The sequence below is a fragment of the Chrysemys picta genome, chromosome 7, assembly GCF_011386835.1.
Source record: "Chrysemys picta bellii isolate R12L10 chromosome 7, ASM1138683v2, whole genome shotgun sequence".
NCBI classification, from domain to species: domain Eukaryota; kingdom Metazoa; phylum Chordata; order Testudines; family Emydidae; genus Chrysemys; species Chrysemys picta.
In genome coordinates this window covers 116,875,758-116,894,175 of record NC_088797.1, presented here as the reverse complement: position 1 = coordinate 116,894,175, position 18,418 = coordinate 116,875,758, and the positions used below count along the sequence as shown (strand labels likewise).

Genomic DNA, 18,418 nt, shown 5'->3' with positions numbered 1-18,418 from the left:
CTGGTCATCTTCCTCATTACTCACCTTCTGGTTTTGGCCAAAGATTTGTCTTTTTGATTTATTTTTTCTAGTAAGTACAAACAGATTGTGAGTTTCAGAGAGAAACTACAGCCTTCTCTTTTCCTCTCTCTATCCCCATACATTCTTTGGAATGTAACAGACAGACTGAAGTTTGTACATCAAGGGAAAGGGGCTTTCATAATTACTTTAGGGAATCAGAAGTTGCCCGGAAACAGCCACTTAGACCTAGTGTTATTCTCTTGCAATGTTTCTAAGTCTCACCTCCCTGTTTGGTCCCTAAAAATACATTCTGTGATCAGCTAATTAACTTTGTACTAATTGGCCCGTCCTATTGAGCAACTTGCTCCATGGTATTTTTTCATACCAAGTGTAGTTAGTGCAGCCTGCTTTCCAAGTTTAGGCCCCAGTCCTGCAAACATGTACACAGGTGCTTAACTTTAAGCACAGGAGTTATTGCACTGGAGTCAATGGCAGAACTAAGTGCCGAAAGTTAATCATGCGCATAAACACTGGCAGGATTAGGGACCTAGTCTCCTTTTCCTCAGTTCTCCCTTTCTTCTGCTCTCGGATCCAATCATGCTTATTAGCTTCCCATCGATTTGGCTGTTAGTAAAATGTCTGTTTGCCGGATCTGCCATTCCTTATACCCAATATTCCTGGTCTCCTTCTGAGTGCACCAATTTCACATTCTCCTGCAAAGCTCTGTGAAGACCCTTTCTCATTAATTACTATTATTCGTATCGTGCTAGCACCTAGGGACCTCATTCACAGACAAGGACTCTATTGTACCAGGCGCTGTACAAATACAGAACACAAAGGCAATCCTGCCCCGACGAACTTAGTCAAAGTATTTCTGGAAACCCAGTGATCAGCATTGTAAGGGTTTTTTTTAGTGGTCCCCATCCTATGTCTTGCTTAGTTTTACAACTGTCCTCTTCAGAAACAGATGTTTTCCCATTGTTTTAAGTACCCCCTACATCCCTATTTAGCCACACTGGCCTCTCTTGCCCTTTTTCCCGGTTTACACAGGATGAATTTCAACCAGTCTCTCCAACTGTTTCCTAAAGATTTCCTACTCTGCTATAGGACATTTCCCACCTCTATTCCGAGTGGTGACAAGCAACGAACCATTCAGTACTTCTATTAAACTCCTCTTCCTGCTATTTTCAGTGTGCGCTCTTTACCCTCCTCCTTTTTTAAGAGGGTAAGAGTCATCTCCATCTCCTCTCTCTTCTCCTCCTCCTCACCCCTCCCCTCCCAAATAACATCCGAGACCTTTTTGCTGGATACAGGAAATCTAAGAATGCATAGTAAGAACAAACAAATTCATGCATATCATCAATGGAGCTAAATGATGGATTCAAATCTCAAGGAAAGCATCACTTCTTCATATTTTCCTCCTCTTCAGCAATCTCTTATTTTTATTTATTTTTCCTCTCTTCATGCATTTGTCTTCAATGCAAAAGGTCATTCATGCTATTTTTATGGCGATTCTGTTGGGGCCATTGTGCATGTCGGTTCTGGATTATCGTATCTCACACACACATATGCCCCAATTTGTTATTTAATATTAGTTCATACAACTTAGGCTGGCTCATCTTGATTTACTTCAGTTTTTAGATCATCATGCACGGCACATTATTTAATCGGATAAGTTATTTAAAAGAACTAAAACACAAGGGCCATCCACATCACCCAAATGCCGCAATGTGATGGCTGTGCTTTTCTACACTACAGATGTTCAGCGTCATGCTCTATAGAAAGATATGGAGGCAAGCAAGCCAGATCAGAAGTGATCCCATGAACATCTGGCTGACTGGATGCACTACTATGTTATAAAAGACACTGCCAGTGTTGTTTACAGTACCTGCCTTAGTTTTTTGATTGAGTTCATTATGCAAGGCGGTGAGAACAGCTGCAGAAGAAGGGATAATGTTTCATTCTACACACAGTCACTTAACAATAACATTGCTCATACAGTTAAAACAAAAGATCTTTAGCTACAGAGGCTAGTTTAAATGTGATAAAGATGTACATATAAAAGCTCATTAGAAATTAGCTTTTTCTGCAATCACTCCTACTTGCTAAACAGGATTTTGTTATAGAAGTAACCTATGGTTCCCCTAGTACAACATAGATTACTCTGATCCTTTGTCTCACTGACTGTAAGGTTCTTCAAAAGAGACAAGTTACTTAGGGCACTGGAAAAACTCAAACTGATGTCAGTGGTCTTTGGATCAGGCTCTTATTGCATCATGATTATTATAAATGGTGGTGTATGTGACCCACCAAGAAACAAAATCCAAAAGCATTCGTTATGCATGTCCATTATTTTGCCAATTAATCATGGCGTCAAGTTTCTCTTTCCAGGAGCATTCATGCGGAGAATAATTATTTCCTCTCCTAAAAATCTACAGTGCATATTCATTGACTAATTTAGCAGTCATAAAAGACCAGGTATGGTTTAGTTTTAAAAGCCACGCACATACACACGTGCTCAGAGATAGGAGCAACTTCTTTCCATCCTAAAAGCAAAGCGCAGTGAAGCAAAATTGGTCTTCAGGACAAGTCATTCCGTACTAGTCGTTGCCAAACTTAATCTATGCCACAAAACTATTCATGCAAATGAAGGCTTCCTCCAACACCCTGTATTAAGTTTGCACCATGAAAATTATGGCCAAACTATGCACTCCTCTCCTGAAGTCAGACAAGATAATGGTGGATGGCAAGATTTTTATTCCTTTACCTCATGGAAATTTGACTTTTCTGAGGAAGAAGTAGAGAATAAGATCTATACAAAAGTAGTATAATGATGGTTGCAGTGTATCTGGCACATGGAGAGACCACGGAGCCAAATTCTGCCTGTATCACACCCTGGGCAATCAGAGTATAAATCAGGGCAGATCTTGACTTTGATTAGGTGGATGCCTGCACAAGTCAGAGGGCGGTATTTGATCCTAAATTACCTACATCCCATGGATTCTACATTGTGAGGAGACAGTTTCTCTATTTTTGGCTGTGAGCACTCACCTATTTCCTGACCTATTTTTCTAATACCTTGGATAACATTCATTTTTTTATCCTGGGACTTTTGGATAAAGTTGGGTTTCAATACCACTGATCTGAAATCTCATCATTGAATGCACACAAAACAAAGTGTACAGCCATTCAAAAGTCTTGACCACAGTCTAACAGACTAATGCAATCGTTCTGTAGATTACTAACTAGAACCTTTAATATCTGACTGCATCAATTCTAATTCTCCAGAAACATTTCCTCATCCAAAACCAGTGATAGAGCATCTTTATAGTTGTTAGCAAGCATGCTAAGTTGTTGGATTGCTCTGTTAACTAACATGCAGGAAGGTCCACATTTAGGAGTGGTTCAGGACTTGCATTTCCCAGAATTAAATCAGGAACAGAGCGTCACAGAGGAAACTGGGATAGGCTCGAGCCAACTCTTACTGAAAAATGGGCCTCTTTCCATTGACTTGAATGGGAATCAGCCCTAGAAAACTATGCTGCAGGAAAATATCAAACACTCCGTACCTGCTGAACTCAGAGAAGTCTGGAGGAAGAAAAGCAGCCAGAATGAAGAGGTAAGAGAAGGCTTCATAACTCCAACTTGGATAAGCCACAGGTCAAGTCACTGCCTACATGGTGGCAAGAGCTAATGGGCAGCACATGAACCAGCCCATGCTCAGAAACCACTCAAAAACAGAAACTTTCCAAAACAATTATTAACCAGTTTAGCTCAGTTAAAATAGTCAGTTGGCGCTGGACAACATTTTTCCAGAATTGGATATTTCAATGAAATTTTTTCATAAAAAAAATCTTAAACACTATTTGTGAAAATTTCCCCAACCAGCTAGTTTTCATATGATCAGATCTTTAGTGTGGTGTTTGCATTTGTTATTTTCTATTCCAGAACAACCACTTTCTATAACCCACTGAATAATGACACCAAAGTGAAAGAGCAAAAAGCTATTTTTGTGTGCTTAAAAAACAAACAGAACCTTCATATTAAACAAACAAATGAAGCAGAAGTAGGAAATAGCAAACAAGATGCATTTCATAACGCAAAAGACAAAGTTTGTGCTTCAAGGGGTGAGTGAAGGCAAAGAAAGCTGAGTGAGATAAGCAGCATAGGCATATGACACTAGTGCAGAATAAGGAAATCTTCTCAAGAAAGAAGGCTATTAACAACGGTATGAAAACACAATAGCAAACCTCTGTAGAGCGTGGTCTGCGCAGAACCAGACTCTTTGGATAAAAGAAATCAGATGAGGAATGCTGCCATGAAATATAAGAGGAAAAAAAAGTGAAAAAAGCAATGTTTCTCCTGGATACAGAACAGCACATAAACATCGAGAGTTCAAGGTCTTTTGCAACACAGTTACTAATACCCCCTTTCACTAAGTTGGACAATAAACTGTGTGCAATGTCACATACGGTTAGCTGCGGAATCACCAACTGGCAGACAATTGTAAAAAAAAAAAAAAAAATTGCTCGGCACTTATGTAGAGTTGCTTTATTTCCTGCTTGTTTTGGCTTCATAACACGCCACACAAAAATCAAATGGGGAAAGGGTCTTAAGCAACCCTTGTTTTTATGAACTCCACCTAAGACAGGGGTGGGCAAACTTTTTGGCCCGAGGGCCACATCTGGGTGGGGAAAGTGTATGCAGGGCCATGAATGTAGGGCTGAGGCAGGGGGTTGGGGTGCAGGATGTGGGAGGGGGTTGCAGTGTACAGGAAGGGGCTCAGGGCAAGGGATTGGGGTGAAGGACGGGTGCGGGGTGCAGGAGAGGGCTCAGGGAAGGGGCTTGGGGTTGTGGGATCCAGAAGGGGCTTGGGGTGCAGGCTCTGGCCTGGCATTGCTTACCTCGAGTGGCTCCGGGGTGGCAGCGGCACGCAGCGGGGCTAAGGCAGGCTCCCTGCATGCCCTGGCCCCACACCACTCCTGGAAGCGGCCAGCATGTCCAGCAGTGGCTCCAGGGAGTGGGGTGTGGCAGGCGGCTCCGTGCGCACTGCCCTTGCCTGTGGGTATCACCCCCAAGTTCCCATTGGCTGCGGTTCCCTGTTGCCGGCCAACGAGAGCTGTAGGGGGCGGTGCCTGCAGGTGAGGGCAGTGCACGGAACCCTCTGTACCTCCTCCCTCAGGGGCTGCAAGGACATGGTGCCGGCCGCTTCCGGGAGCGGGGCGGGGGCTAGGGAGCTTGCCTTATCCCCACTGCGCCATGGGGCTGGCAATCCTGCGGGCCGGATTGAAAGCCCTCACGGGCTGGATCTCGCCCGCGAGCCGTAGTTTGCTCTCCCCAACCTAAGAGTTAGGCCTTGGCTACACTGGCGCTGTACAGCGCTGCAACTTGCTGCGCTCAGGGGTGTGAACCCCCCCCCCCAGCGCAGCGCTGTAAATCGCCAGTGTAATCAGAGCCTGCAGCACTGCACGCTCGCTCGCAGCGCTGCAAGCTATTCCCCTCAGAGAGGCGTAGTACTTACAGCGCTGTGAGAGAGCTCTCGCAGCGCTGGCGGCGCGACTACACTCGCGCTTCACAGCACTGCCGCGGCAGCGCTGGAAAGTCCTGAGTGTAGCCAAGGCCTTAGCTAGTGAGAGCACTGACTAACTTGTATTCTAGTTCAGCCACTGAGATAAAACAGAGCTTGCCGAGGACTTCTGAAGCCGCTTCAACAATAAGTTTGGTTGGTTTCAAAGGGAAAGGAAATCCAGCAGTGCAGAGTCCACATCACCAGAAAATCTGGTCCTGCCCAATACTATGAGGTCACAAGCACTCATCTGCCATTTCAAGGCAGTGTTCTTACATTATACAGGTGTGAATGTCTCTGTTAATTTAACTGATTTCAATTAAGATTATCTGAGTTAAAAGTACTTGCTGGCTTGGATGTATAAAGAAAAAGTAAAGATATTTGGAAGGAACATCTGCAGTTTCATGAGGACTGGAAATAAGCCAGAAGGTTTAAAAGGTCAGCTTGGAGCATATTTGCAATGGTAGTGATGTAGTCAGGAGTACTTTGAAACAATTAAAAGTCTGTTGGGTCACTGACAAGGGAACATATTGTATACCAGCCACATGCCAATAAATACAAGCAGTCTGTCTCCCAATCACTGCCAGAACACACTGTTACACCCATACAGCCGAATGAGCAACGAGCCCTAAATCAGCCTAAACGCCTGACAATCTACAGTGGCTTCCACCCAGCAGTTCACCAGCAGCTCAACCCACTGATCCTTAATCAGGGAATGGCTGACGGTTTTAGAGCACACTTCACATAAGGGCATGTCTCCACCTTCTAATTTTAGAGGAAGAGGCATCAAAATACCCAGACTGTCTGTTACTAGGGCAACAATCACTTCCTTATATTTCTCCTGAAAGAACGGACTCTTCTACGAATGTCACAGCGTTGGATAATTGGTATCGGCTGATGCTGTGATACGCTGGTCATGGACAGCAGTACTTGGACAAATGACACAATTCGGTGTGGTGAAAGCCAACATGCTTACTGACTTCCAAGATTTCCCAAGCTGGACCAGCCCCTCTCTTCCTATGGAGAGGAAAAGGGTGATGATATTTCACCACAAATTTTGAGAAAAAAAAAAATTCAAAATCTTTGAAAATTTTTGACCACCTCTACTATTTAATAATTATACTCTCTGTAATTGTAAAGTAATTTCTATAGACATTTGCAGCCAAATGGCATGAATCTGCAATGATCAATCCAGACAGTTAACTGTGTCACCCATGCACTACAGTGTGGGCCTGATTCTCCTCGTCTACCAGTGTATTTCTACTGATTTAGATTTATACCTGATTTACAGAAATCAGAGCAGAATCAGCTCCCAATAATAATCATCCCTAGCTTTTAGATAGCACTTTTCATCAGTAGATCGCCAAGTGCTGTTCAAAGGAGGTCAGGAGCATTATCCCTATTTTACAGACGGGGAAACTGAGGCACAGAGCAGTGGCATGACTTTCCCAAGGTCACCCAGTAGGCCAGTGACAGAGACAGGAATAAAACAGAAGTACGTTCCAGTTCAATGCTCCATCCACTAGGCCACACTATAGTATCATGTATAGTTCATGTGGCCAGATATATACGTGTATGTCTACACTGCATACTGAGCCTGGGTTGGGACCCGGGCTTGTGGACTTGGCGTTCCCAACCCTGTGCCTGAGTGTCCACACTGCATTGTAAACCTGAGTCTGTAATTGCTGGACCTGGGTCTCACAGCCATGCTAACATGGACATACTACACTACGCAGACCTTCTGACTGGCGTCTGTGGCTTGACCTGCATCCACACTGCAAAAGGTCAGGGCTTGGACCTGGACTCAGGCTCGGACCCACCCCCTAGAAGGGTCCTAGGACACAAGTCCTGAGGGTTTGGCTAACCCAAGACAGACTGATTTGTATGTGGACGGAAGTGGGGTTTGGTCTGAAACCTGAGTGGGAGCCCGGTCTGAGTGTGCAGTGCAGACATACCCCAAGAGTATGTCTATATGGCAAAAACACCCAACAGCAGCCAGTCTCAGAGCCCAGGTCTATAGACTATGACTTGCGGGGCTTGCACTCCAATGCTAAAAATAGTCGTGCTGACATTTGGGCTCACACTGGAACTCGGGCTCTGAAATCCACCCCTCCCCGCAGGCTTCAGACCCATAGCTCCTGCCGAACTGCAACAGATCCATGGCTATTTTTAGCACCATCGCACGAGTCTGAGTCTGTAGACTCAAGCTCTGAGACTTGCTGCCACTGGGTTCTTTTTGCCGTGCAGACATACCCTAAAGTGTTCACATGTCAGTATATAATGCCCGTATCTGTAACTTTCACTCTATGCATCTGAAGAAGTGAGGTTTTTACCCACGAAAGCTTATGCCCAAATAAATCTGTTAGTCTTTAAGGTGCCACCAGACTCCTTGTTGTTTTCGATGAAAAATAACCCAGTTTTGAAGTGCGAAAGTCTTTTCTGAGAAAGTGTCTATTCAGAACAACTTGCAAGTGCTGGATCGGGCTGCATCTGTTAAAGCTCTGCTTTGCATTGCTTCCCCAACGTTTTCCTGAAGGTCTGAATCTGCTGCTGGACTGTTGTCCAGTTTACACTGTTCCCCACAAATATAACACCATGTTAGCTACATTCACAGTAAACACGCTAAGGAGAATGTTGTCCAGTGTGGCGTGCCAGCATCATGTTTCATAAGAAGAGAACTACTACGAACTGAGCACACCATGAACACAGCACGATGTGCAACATACATTCACCGAAGTGCCTCTTCGCCCATTTTTCATCTGCAGCCTCTGAAATGTGAGCCCAGAAACATTCACCGGGCTCACAGGTGCGCACTCTCTCATTTCTGCGTAGGAGCAGGCGCGTTCAAACACAAATGAGGTAACTGACTGCATGGTGATCTAACCCAATAGTGCCCACAAAGGCCTGCTGGCACGTCTCACACACACAGCCAGGTTCTCATCTGGCGTAAATCAGTTTAGCGCCACTGACGTCATCAAGAATCTGATCCAAAAAGTTTGGCCACACAAATGTTAAGTCTTGATTCAGGCTGGCTTAAAATGTGGCCCTAAATATTGAGGGGCACATCTAGCATTAAGCATATTTCTTCTTAGCATTCAAAACAGAATAAATTAGGTTTAAAAGGTTCATTTAGATGGTGAAGGAAGATCAGCCCATGCTGAGTAATGCTGCAAATGGCTCTAACGAACACAGCACAGCTGACAAACAAGGTACAGAGATGTCATGACTGTGCGAAAATAGAAAGATTCATTGACGCATTTGCTTTGTTCACGTTACTCCCTTGAGATTTTTCCCTCTTAGGAACCATGCTGTAAGGTGAACATTGTCCTGGAGACAATGCCGTCTTTGGAACAATAAATTGCAACAAATACATTGAGATGGTGAACAAAGGACATGCAGCAGCACTTCTGGAGTAGAACACTGTACTTGCTACCAGGATTGTCATGGTGGGGCAATAAAAACCATGGGAAATCACTTTCTGTCAAGGAGAAAGATCAGTTACTGTGTGTGCAAATTATCTGGAGTGTAACTGAGCTTAGTGTCTACCTCCTGTTTGTTTATCTTACCCGGAGCTTTTCTTCTGCCTTAGTGGACTGCTTACAGTCTGGATGCCATACAGTGGACCCTGGAATAAAATAATGCATTACTCAGAGTAAATCAGATGACTTCGGGTCACAGAGAGGAGAACATTAAAATATTTAGGACAGACCCACTCATTGCATTGCAATGTGCTGGGAATAACCTACAAATTCCACCCCAGCATGTGAGAAATGCAACAGAATTAAAAACAAAGACTTCGCCCGCCTACAGTGGCATCTATCTGAGGGTCTCAAAGTACTTTTCACATGAGTGAATTAAACCTCACGCACAATCCTGTGCAGCAGGGTTAGGATCTGTTCGAATCAGATGTTGCAGCTGGAAGAGTCATGTTGCTATGGGTCAGGGAAGGAGGCTGGTTTTGTGGCTGGGTCACAGAGGTGAGAGAAGGAGAAGTGGGTCCTATGTCTAGCTTCCTATGCAGTTCCGACTAAGTCCCTTCATCTTTTCTCTCATTTGCAAAATGGAGGTAATAATGCTGATTGAAACTGGCATTGATTGGTGGAGTGTATGTGTGTGTGAGTGTGAGAGAGAGAAGCAGCAGAAACAGAGAGGAGCAAAGAAGCCTCAGACACAGATAGGGAGCCCTGGTGGCATGACCTTGATTAAAAAAAGAGAGAGCTTTTTGGTATAGTGCTGGCTGAAAAAGGCTTGGAACCGTGAGCAAAGAAACTATCTCCAGTTGTTTGATTCCTCCTGTATTCAGGGAAACGGGAATTCATAAACAAACAGGATTGTATCAGAGAAATACCTGACCATCACCAATTTCTCCTCCTAGTGGAAACAATCCACAACCCCCCCCAAATCAGCTAACTTCTTGAGTTAAAAAGGGGTAACAATACTTCATTACCCCCCCAGTGGTGCTGTGAGGCTCAATTCATTAACACCTGTAAGTGTCTTGGATGGAAGGCACTATCTTCAGTAAGTGCAGAGTATTATAATCCTAGCATCACCTAATCCAGGGGTGGCCAACCTGTGGCTCCGGAGCTGCATGCGGCTCTTCTGAGGTGAATATGTGGCTCCTTACCTAGGCACTGATTCCAGGGCTGGAGCTATAGATGCTAACTTTCCAATGTGCTGGGGGTTGCTCACTGCTCAGCTCCCTGCTCTGCCCAAGCCCTGCCCCCACTCCACCCCTTCCCTGAGCCTTGCATGCCCTTGCTCCTCTTCCCTCCCCTCCATAGCCTTCTGCGCACGTGAAACAGCTGATTGCGGTGGGTGGGGGGAGTACGCATTTCAGCATGAATATTATCTCACGTGCAGGCAGAGGAGATCCTTCCCAACAAAGGCCAAGTTAAAAAGTACGGGTCAGGGCAGCTCTGAGGGGAGCCTTTATTTCAAAAGGTCCCTTTCTTGTGCTGAAGCACAAACCGTCAGGAGTGATTCCAATTGCCAGCAGCACACAATGTAAACAGCATCAACAGGAGACTGGAAGGAACACGTGGACTCTGAATCACGGCATCAGATGTCTAGCTTGGAGTCTGAGCCAAGGAAGGAGAAGAAACTGCTTGTTCGGCAGGGGAAGCATTCAGTGAACAGGGGGAAGCAAAACAGAAGATGTCATGTGCCGAAACACCAGCCTCAGAGCCAGGGCTGTACAAACCCTGCAAAGGTCGGAAGGAAACCAGCCCTTGAAGGTTCATTTAAAGGCCTGATAAACAGGAATGTTCACGAGGTTCTAAAATGGGACTCAAGAGAGCCGGGTTTAGTTCCCAGCTCTGCCACAGACTCCCTGCGGGACCCTGGGGAAATTCACGTCCTCTCTCTGGGACTCAGTTCCCCTTCTGTAAAACAGGGCTAGCAAGACTTCCTTTCTCCCACCCTTTTTACACTGCAAACTCTCTGGGGCAAGGGCTGGGTCTGACTATGTGTGTTCAGCATGTAGCACAATGGGGCCTTGATCTCAGCTGGGGCCTCTAGATGTGAACATTCCTTGGGCAGAATTGGGGAGGGAGCAGTTCCCCAGCTTCTGGGGGGAAGCAGAGTGGCATGGAGTTGAGCTGTGATTTTCAGAGAGGAGCTGGCTAACAACCTCAATATCGGTTCACAAACTCGATGAGAGGTTTGAAACACAGCAAACTTCAAACCCAAACTCAGATCAAGTGGGTATGAGGTTAGATGTCACTATTTTGCAGTCCCGTACTTGGAGCCAACCACGGCTTCTATGTTTTATCCACCCAAATGTGCTCATTTATTTTGAAACAGCTCAGAGCTATGTAAATCTTCCAAACCCATCCTAGTTCAGTTTAATTACTTTTCTATTGGAAACTCTACAGTACACTGCTGTTAATCCCTCCATTATCATGTGTTTGTTTGCTCCCTTGGCAGACACCAAACAAAATGTTCAGCTGTCCAACTTTTTTTTCTGCATGCACCAGCACTACAACACAGAGCAAACTCTGAAATATACAAACTCGGGTTAAGAGAATAAGCCTGGAAAGCATGAAAGGCTCCATGAAAACCAACTACAGCAGGCATGCTCTAAACACTAAGTCTATACTACCCACCAGATCGGCGGATAGTAATTGATCTATCGGGGATCGATTTATCACATCTTGTCTAGATGCGATAAATCGATCCGTGAATCAACCCCCATACTCTATCTTGGCAGGAGGAGTAAACAGCGTCAACAGGGGAGCCGCGGCAGTTGACTCGCCGCCGTGAGGCTGGCCAGGTAAGTCGAACTAAGATACTTCGATTTCAGCTACACGAATAGCGTAGCTGAAGTGGCGTATCTTAGATCGATCCCCCTCCCCCCCGCAGTGTAGACCAGCCCTAAGCAATGTCTCACCTTGGCACCAATCCCCTGGGTGAGACAGAGAAATGTGTTACAGGGAAACATGTGGGAGAAAGAAAATTTTTGGTGCTATTCCTTATTTTCCCAGGCAAACCTACAGACTCCCATTATTATAGAAAGGTAATTTGAGGCTGGAAAACACAGCTGGGTTAGTTTGTTTCAACACACACTGTTCTTTTTGCAGGTTTCCTTTGTTTTCATTAGATGTAACATTCAAATAGCCATCAATAAACACACTGGATGAAATCCTGGCCCCAAAACTCACCGCGGGGCAAGGATTGCATTCGTGTTCTTACACAGAGAGCAATGGAGGAATGAGATGCAGACCTAGACAATGCCCAGTGGAGATGGTAATTATGAAAGGAGGGAGCTTCCTGCTTTCACTCATTTTACGATACACAATTGTTCCCTCTGCAGCAAAAGCTTGGGAAGCTACTACCGCTCCATTCGGTGCAGGGGGAACTGGTTCCCCTGGGGGAACCTATATTGATGGCTTCACCATATTCCTATGAACTGAAGCTAAGAGGGACTTTCACCATGGGAAAGACTTTCAGGTACACTGTACTTAGATCCAACAAACCAAATGCAGCCTGCAGCAAGCAGGTAAAATTCTTCCTGAAGAGCCTGATGATACAATCAGTGCAGTAAGTTGGTAAGAAAACAGCTGTAAGCAGCAAAGTAGTGTAACTTGCACTGATTTGCCATTAGGTGGAGGAAAAAAGAGTGTAACTTGCGTCCAAGGGGCAGGGAGGTGAAGGCAGGGACACAGCGTGAAAGAAATGAAGAGATGAAGGAGCCAGACGCCTCTCCTGCGCCATCCCCCTGGGCTAAATTTCTCACCAAGGTGTATGTGGGTACAGTTCTCATTGGCTTTAGTGTGCTCAGTAGTGTTGGTGGTCTGTGATGTACAGGAGGTCAGACTAGATGATCCAGTGGCCCCCTCTGCCCTTAAACTCTATGACTCTATTTTAGGAGTTGCATTTATACCAAGGGCTAGACTGGGTCACCAAGGAATCCCCAATCAATGTATGCTTCCCCATTCACTGCATGCCAGACTGGTGCAAGTTACACCAGTTCAGCCCTTCCTACCATTGACATTGTGACGCTGGCAGACCAGGTGCCAGCTCTTACCTAGGCTGTAGGCATCAGCTGAGCCCTGACAAATTCATAGCTGGAAACCAGACCAGCTCACCTGTACGTTAGTATTGTTCAAGACAGATACTAGACTTATCAGAATGGGATTAGTGTCTAAAGTCTATGGAATGCTTGTAAGTTGCTGCATGCATTAATTTCACTTGCAATGTCTGCATCCCATGCTATAAGGTGATATGTACGTTTTGCTTTATAACTGTAAAAACGCTAGCTCTGAACCTGTGAAACCAGTCAGGAGGAACGGTCCACCACTCATCAAGACAGGTTATGAAAGCTAAATTGGCCATTGTGGAACATCGTGATACAAGGACTTGGTTAATGGCCCTCTCACACCGCTGAAGGTGCTACATGCAAGAAAGCCCATCCGTTGAATGCTGGAAGAAGGGGATAAAACAGGGACACAAGAAAAAATTCTCTCTCTTTGCTGGAGCTAGGAAACAGAAGCAGAGATCCCCAGGGTCAATCTGGGTTAGCCCTAAAAGACATTCAGCGCTGACCGATTACTATAAATCTGTCATCTTTTGGAACCACAGACTAACTCATATGTGTATATATGTTTGCCGGCTTTAGTCTGTAAATAACTCATTTCTTTTCTTAGTTAATAAATCCTTAGTTTACTATAGGAGTGGCTATAAGCGTTGTCTTTAGTGAGAGATCGGAGGAACAAATTGACTTGGGGTAAGTGACTGGTCTTTTGGGATTGAAAGCAACCTGAATCTTTCCTGATCTTTGGTGTCTGGCAACCAACTATCATTAAGTCTAGCCTGCTTGGGTAGTGAGATTGCCTGGAATGCCCAAGGGGACTGTCTGGAAGGCTTTTCACTGATTTCAACAGGCTTTGGATCAAGTTCCAAAAGAGAAGGAGACTATATGGATCAAAATAATTGCGGGGGAAAACAAGAAAAATGGTTGCTCAAAACCATTTCTCACTCATTCTGGTGTCCCACATATATTTGTTCACCGAGGATTATGTAAAACACCAAAGTTCAAGGGCTGACCAATAACATTTACCTGTGGCTATACATTTTAAAAGCACAATTTGGGGCAACCACAGTTTGGAGTGACTGCAGGGTAATTGTTAGGGCACCCTAATCTGAAAGGTTCACCAGAATGGTGACATCTATCCCTCAGAGAACATCAATGATGACGAGGCAGCTGTAATCCCAGTTACCTAAGATCTCAGTGGATGTCTTCGAATGACTGAGAGGGGAAAAATGAAAATGGACATCTCCTGACTGGCAAGTGAGTGTGCTACCAGACGTCAACAGAGCTGCTAGAGGATCGCTGATGATATGCTACTTCCTGGATGGCTGTCTGAGCCTAAGCCTGTTTCTGGCACAGCTGGGGAATGAAGGCATCCTTACCTTGCAGGTACATTTCTTCTCCTTCCGTGAACATTTGGTTGCATCTGCTGCATCGTGCACAGCTCGGATGATAATGTTTGTCACCTGCCTAAAGAAAAATAAACAGGGCGATAAGGAATCGATAAGGAAGTGATACACCATCTTATTATTATTCATTGATAGGCCCCTGCCTATCTCCCTTTTGTTGCTTTTTAATGTATATGATGCTGCTCTGAAGTTGTCACAGAACAGACACTGCTTGGTAGCAGCATGAGCTTTCCCCACACTGTCCCAACAAAGGGGGTCATTCAAATATGTAGATCCCACCTGAATGGTTCAGTCTCAATGGCCAATTAATTCCTTGGCACTCCTTTCTGTCACTGTCAACCACGGTGCTAATTTAATGAGGGATTTGTAGGTGGACTCCTGGGACCATCAATTTATTTCACACAGGTCACCTGACTTCAGAGAGTAACCTCAATTCATGGGCTAGCACCAGCAGCCTGACCTGAAGTTGAACAAGTGACCTAAGGTGCTAAATACTCAAAATCCTATTACCAAATCCAAATCCCCTGAGTCATTCGGTCTCTTAAATACACTGATACTCATAATAAATTACTCTGATCAAAATTTGGTGCTAGTCTAAGGACTGGAAAACAAAAAGCACAGATATTAAAAGCGATTTCATCTCACCAGAGACCAGGTTATCAGTGCATTAACTCTTTCACATCAGAAAGTGAACATACTGATACAGGGCCCACATCAGATTACTAAGGAATGAGGCTAGCGCTTGCAGTGCTATGAACTAAGCAACCCTATATGTCGTAGATGCCGCCCGAACAACAATCATTGCAGGTATCATCTTGCTTGAAGCAACTGTACAACTGGACACTGGAGTGATACCATAAGCAGCCATCAAACCATATTACAATTGCACCATATGATATGTTATAAATGTCTGGAAAAAAACAACAATTGCCAGCAATAGGAAAAGCCAGGTTCAGTTTATATCCTCCATCAACCTAACCTGCAAAGGAGCTTAGAAACGGGAGGAGTAAAAACTTTACTAGGAACTTCCTGGGCAAGCAAGGAGTCTCTCCAGTCTAGAGAGTTCCTGTCTTGCCTCTGAGGCCTTATCTACACTTACCAGGGTTTGATGTGTGGTGATTGATGAATCGGCGGTCGATTTAGCGGGTCTAGTGAAGACCTGCTAAATCGACCGCAGATCGTTCTCCTATCGACTCCTCTACTCTACCTGAACGAGAAGCGCAAGGGGAGTCGACAGGAGAGCCTCTCCAGTTGACATTGCATAGTGTGGATCCCGTGGTAAGTAGATCTCAGTACGTCGACTTCAGCTACGTTATTCAGCTGTATTCAGTAGCTGAAGTTGCATAACTTAGTTCGATCTCCCCCTGTCATGTAGGCAAGGCCTTAGAAAGACAGACACACACATACACACTACACTTGGTCAGATCCTCAGATGGTGTAAATCAATGTAGCTTCAATATAGCTATGCTGATTTACAGAAGCTGCAGATCTGGCCCAATTATTTCACTTCTTCTATGTTTTATATAAAATAATGAAAGAAAATAAATCAGAAAAACTATTTAAAACATACTGTCTCCAGCCATAAAATATCAAATTCCCAATCCCCAAAATGCTGCTATTCAGCCACCCCAGCTAAGTATCTTTACTGCACATTTTATCACCGTCATGGTGACTATATTTAGACTAGAGCTACCAATCACTAAATCATATAAGGCTTGACAATTTTACTGGACACCTTATCAGCCTAATGACCACTCCCATGGGGCAGAGTGAAAAATACTTGTGTTATCATGCCAACTGAAATGTAAAGGAGCAAAACAGTTGCTTGTTCTGTAGTTTATTTGCTTGTCACATATTGTTAATCAACTTCCTCGTGAACAGATATTTTAAAAATTGAACTTGCTACTAATTAGATCTTTGATTAATTTCAACTGGGGCCAACTAATAACATACGTTCTAAAAATGTCTGATTAGTGATAGAGCTGGTTGAATACTACCCCCCAAAAAGTACTGGTCAAATAAATTATGAGTCGAATACTGGTGAATAATATATTTCTCAAGTACTATTCAACCAGATCTACCCTCCTGAGGGCTCGTCTACATGCAGTTACCCCAGTTTTTAATTTCTACTAACAGAAGAGAAGGGAGGATACACACCAGAGCCAAAGCCCACTGAAGTTAATGGGAGTCCTTCTATTACCTTCAGTGGGTATTGGATCAGGCCAATAACTCAACCAAGAATTGTTTTTAGAAAAGGAAAAGAACCACCATCAACCATCCTATCTATTATACGCACCTCCTGCTATTTTTGTAACCCCCATCTGTTTGTTTGCCTCATCCACCTGTTACGTCTCATCTTTTCAAAACATAAGCTCATTGGAGCAGGGACTATCATTTTCTATCTATCTGCACAGCACCTACCACAATGGATCTATGGCCTAGTTGGCCTCAGATGATACTATAATATACATGTTTATTAATAATAAATAAATAAATAAATAAATAATGATGATGTGCACATCTTATGTGCCATATGATCTCTTTTCCTTCCTTTTACCTTCTCTTTTTGTGATCCTCCACCGTTGTGCCATATGAAACTTAAGTTTGTACAATTTTCAGGGGCATGTCTTGTTTGTGAGTCATCTAGCTCACTTCTGGCCCCTTGAGAAGGACCAATCAGTCAACTGTGATGAGTAAGAGCTGGTCAGAAAACAATTTTGGCAACAATTTTTTAAAACCTTTTTCTGATTTTTGTTTTAATTCAAATGTCAGTTTCATCAAAAATTCTAACAACAACAGTGCCTCTTTTCCTGAGTTGTCATCAGTTCTGTTACCTCTCTCTCTCTACCCAATTGGATATCTCCCTATTTCTTTCCCTACATTGCATCTTCCACTTCCTCTGTCATATTCCCTTTCCCCCCGTATTTTCCTTGTTCCTGCCAAAATCTCTCACACACATAATACTCTACTTTTCTTTCTCATCCCAGCAATCTCTCACTCTCTCCCCTCCCCCACACCTCACCCCTTTTCACTCACCCACACATAGGTCATGGCAATTTCACTAAAAATCTAAAAGCAAGAGGACTAAAATTGCAAGCCACAGAGAGGTGGTGGGAAAGATACGTACATCCTTTTACATAGATTTTTGGGGAATGAGGGGCATGGTAAGAGCTGGTATTGTGGGTACTATTGATTTGGGTATTGCAGAATGCCATAGATTTGGGCACTGCTGGTTGGTTGTCAACTAGTTGGGGTTGCTTTTTTTGTTGTCTTTTTGAATATTATGTCCCAAGCACCTACCTAGCCCAGAATAAGCACTCCTTTCCCTGGTATTACAAATCAAAGAAATGAAATCAGATTAATGAGAACATAGGCTCCCCAGAGGAAGACCCTGGCACAGCTATTCCTATGATTTGCAGGCTGAGGACATTTCAAAAGTTCTGTATGGAAGATTCCTGTACCTCTTTCCTCCCTCTCTTTACCCACCTGTTCTCTACTCTTCCTTTATCTTACTTATACCATGTTGTTCATGGATTCCCACCAGATCCTCTCTCCCCTCTGTGATGCTGTGTGGAATATCGGAGACACTTGGTGATATTGTTTATACCAATATTATAAAATTGCAAGGAATCTGACCAGATATGCCGTGTGAGGTATCTGCAAAAGTGTTATAATTTGCCAAGTATGATCATCTTGTTTATATGTTTGTATCACTTTTGTATTATAAGTTATAGATACATAGGGTATATCTGTATTTCCAAACTTGTGCTGTATCTCTGGGTGTCACCCCCAGACAAAATGGCATTAGCACTGAACCTATTCGATGGCTGAACAATGGACATCAACTGTACAATGAACCCATTGAAAGGGTCAGGGGATACACCCTATGACTCAGGAGGGCATGCAGGGGCATGC

General features: G+C 44.1%; 1 protein-coding gene across 20 annotated transcripts in view; it reads right to left on the bottom strand.

Moving 5' to 3' along the window:
• ABLIM1 (actin binding LIM protein 1) overlaps positions 1-18,418 on the bottom strand; it is a 314,331-nt gene that overhangs the window by 62,483 nt on the left and 233,430 nt on the right. For 14 of the 20 annotated variants that reach the window (XM_065552432.1, XM_065552417.1, XM_065552419.1 and 11 more), the window contains 4 exons: positions 14,477-14,564; positions 9,133-9,191; positions 4,251-4,313; positions 1,889-1,936 (listed from right to left, as the gene is read on the bottom strand). In XM_065552432.1, the coding sequence (XP_065408504.1) occupies positions 1,889-1,936; positions 4,251-4,313; positions 9,133-9,191; positions 14,477-14,564 (258 nt within the window). The remainder of the gene's footprint in view (positions 1-1,888; positions 1,937-4,250; positions 4,314-9,132; positions 9,192-14,476; positions 14,565-18,418) is intronic. The other 6 variants (XM_065552421.1, XM_065552430.1, XM_065552418.1 and 3 more) reach the window with 2 other exon arrangements.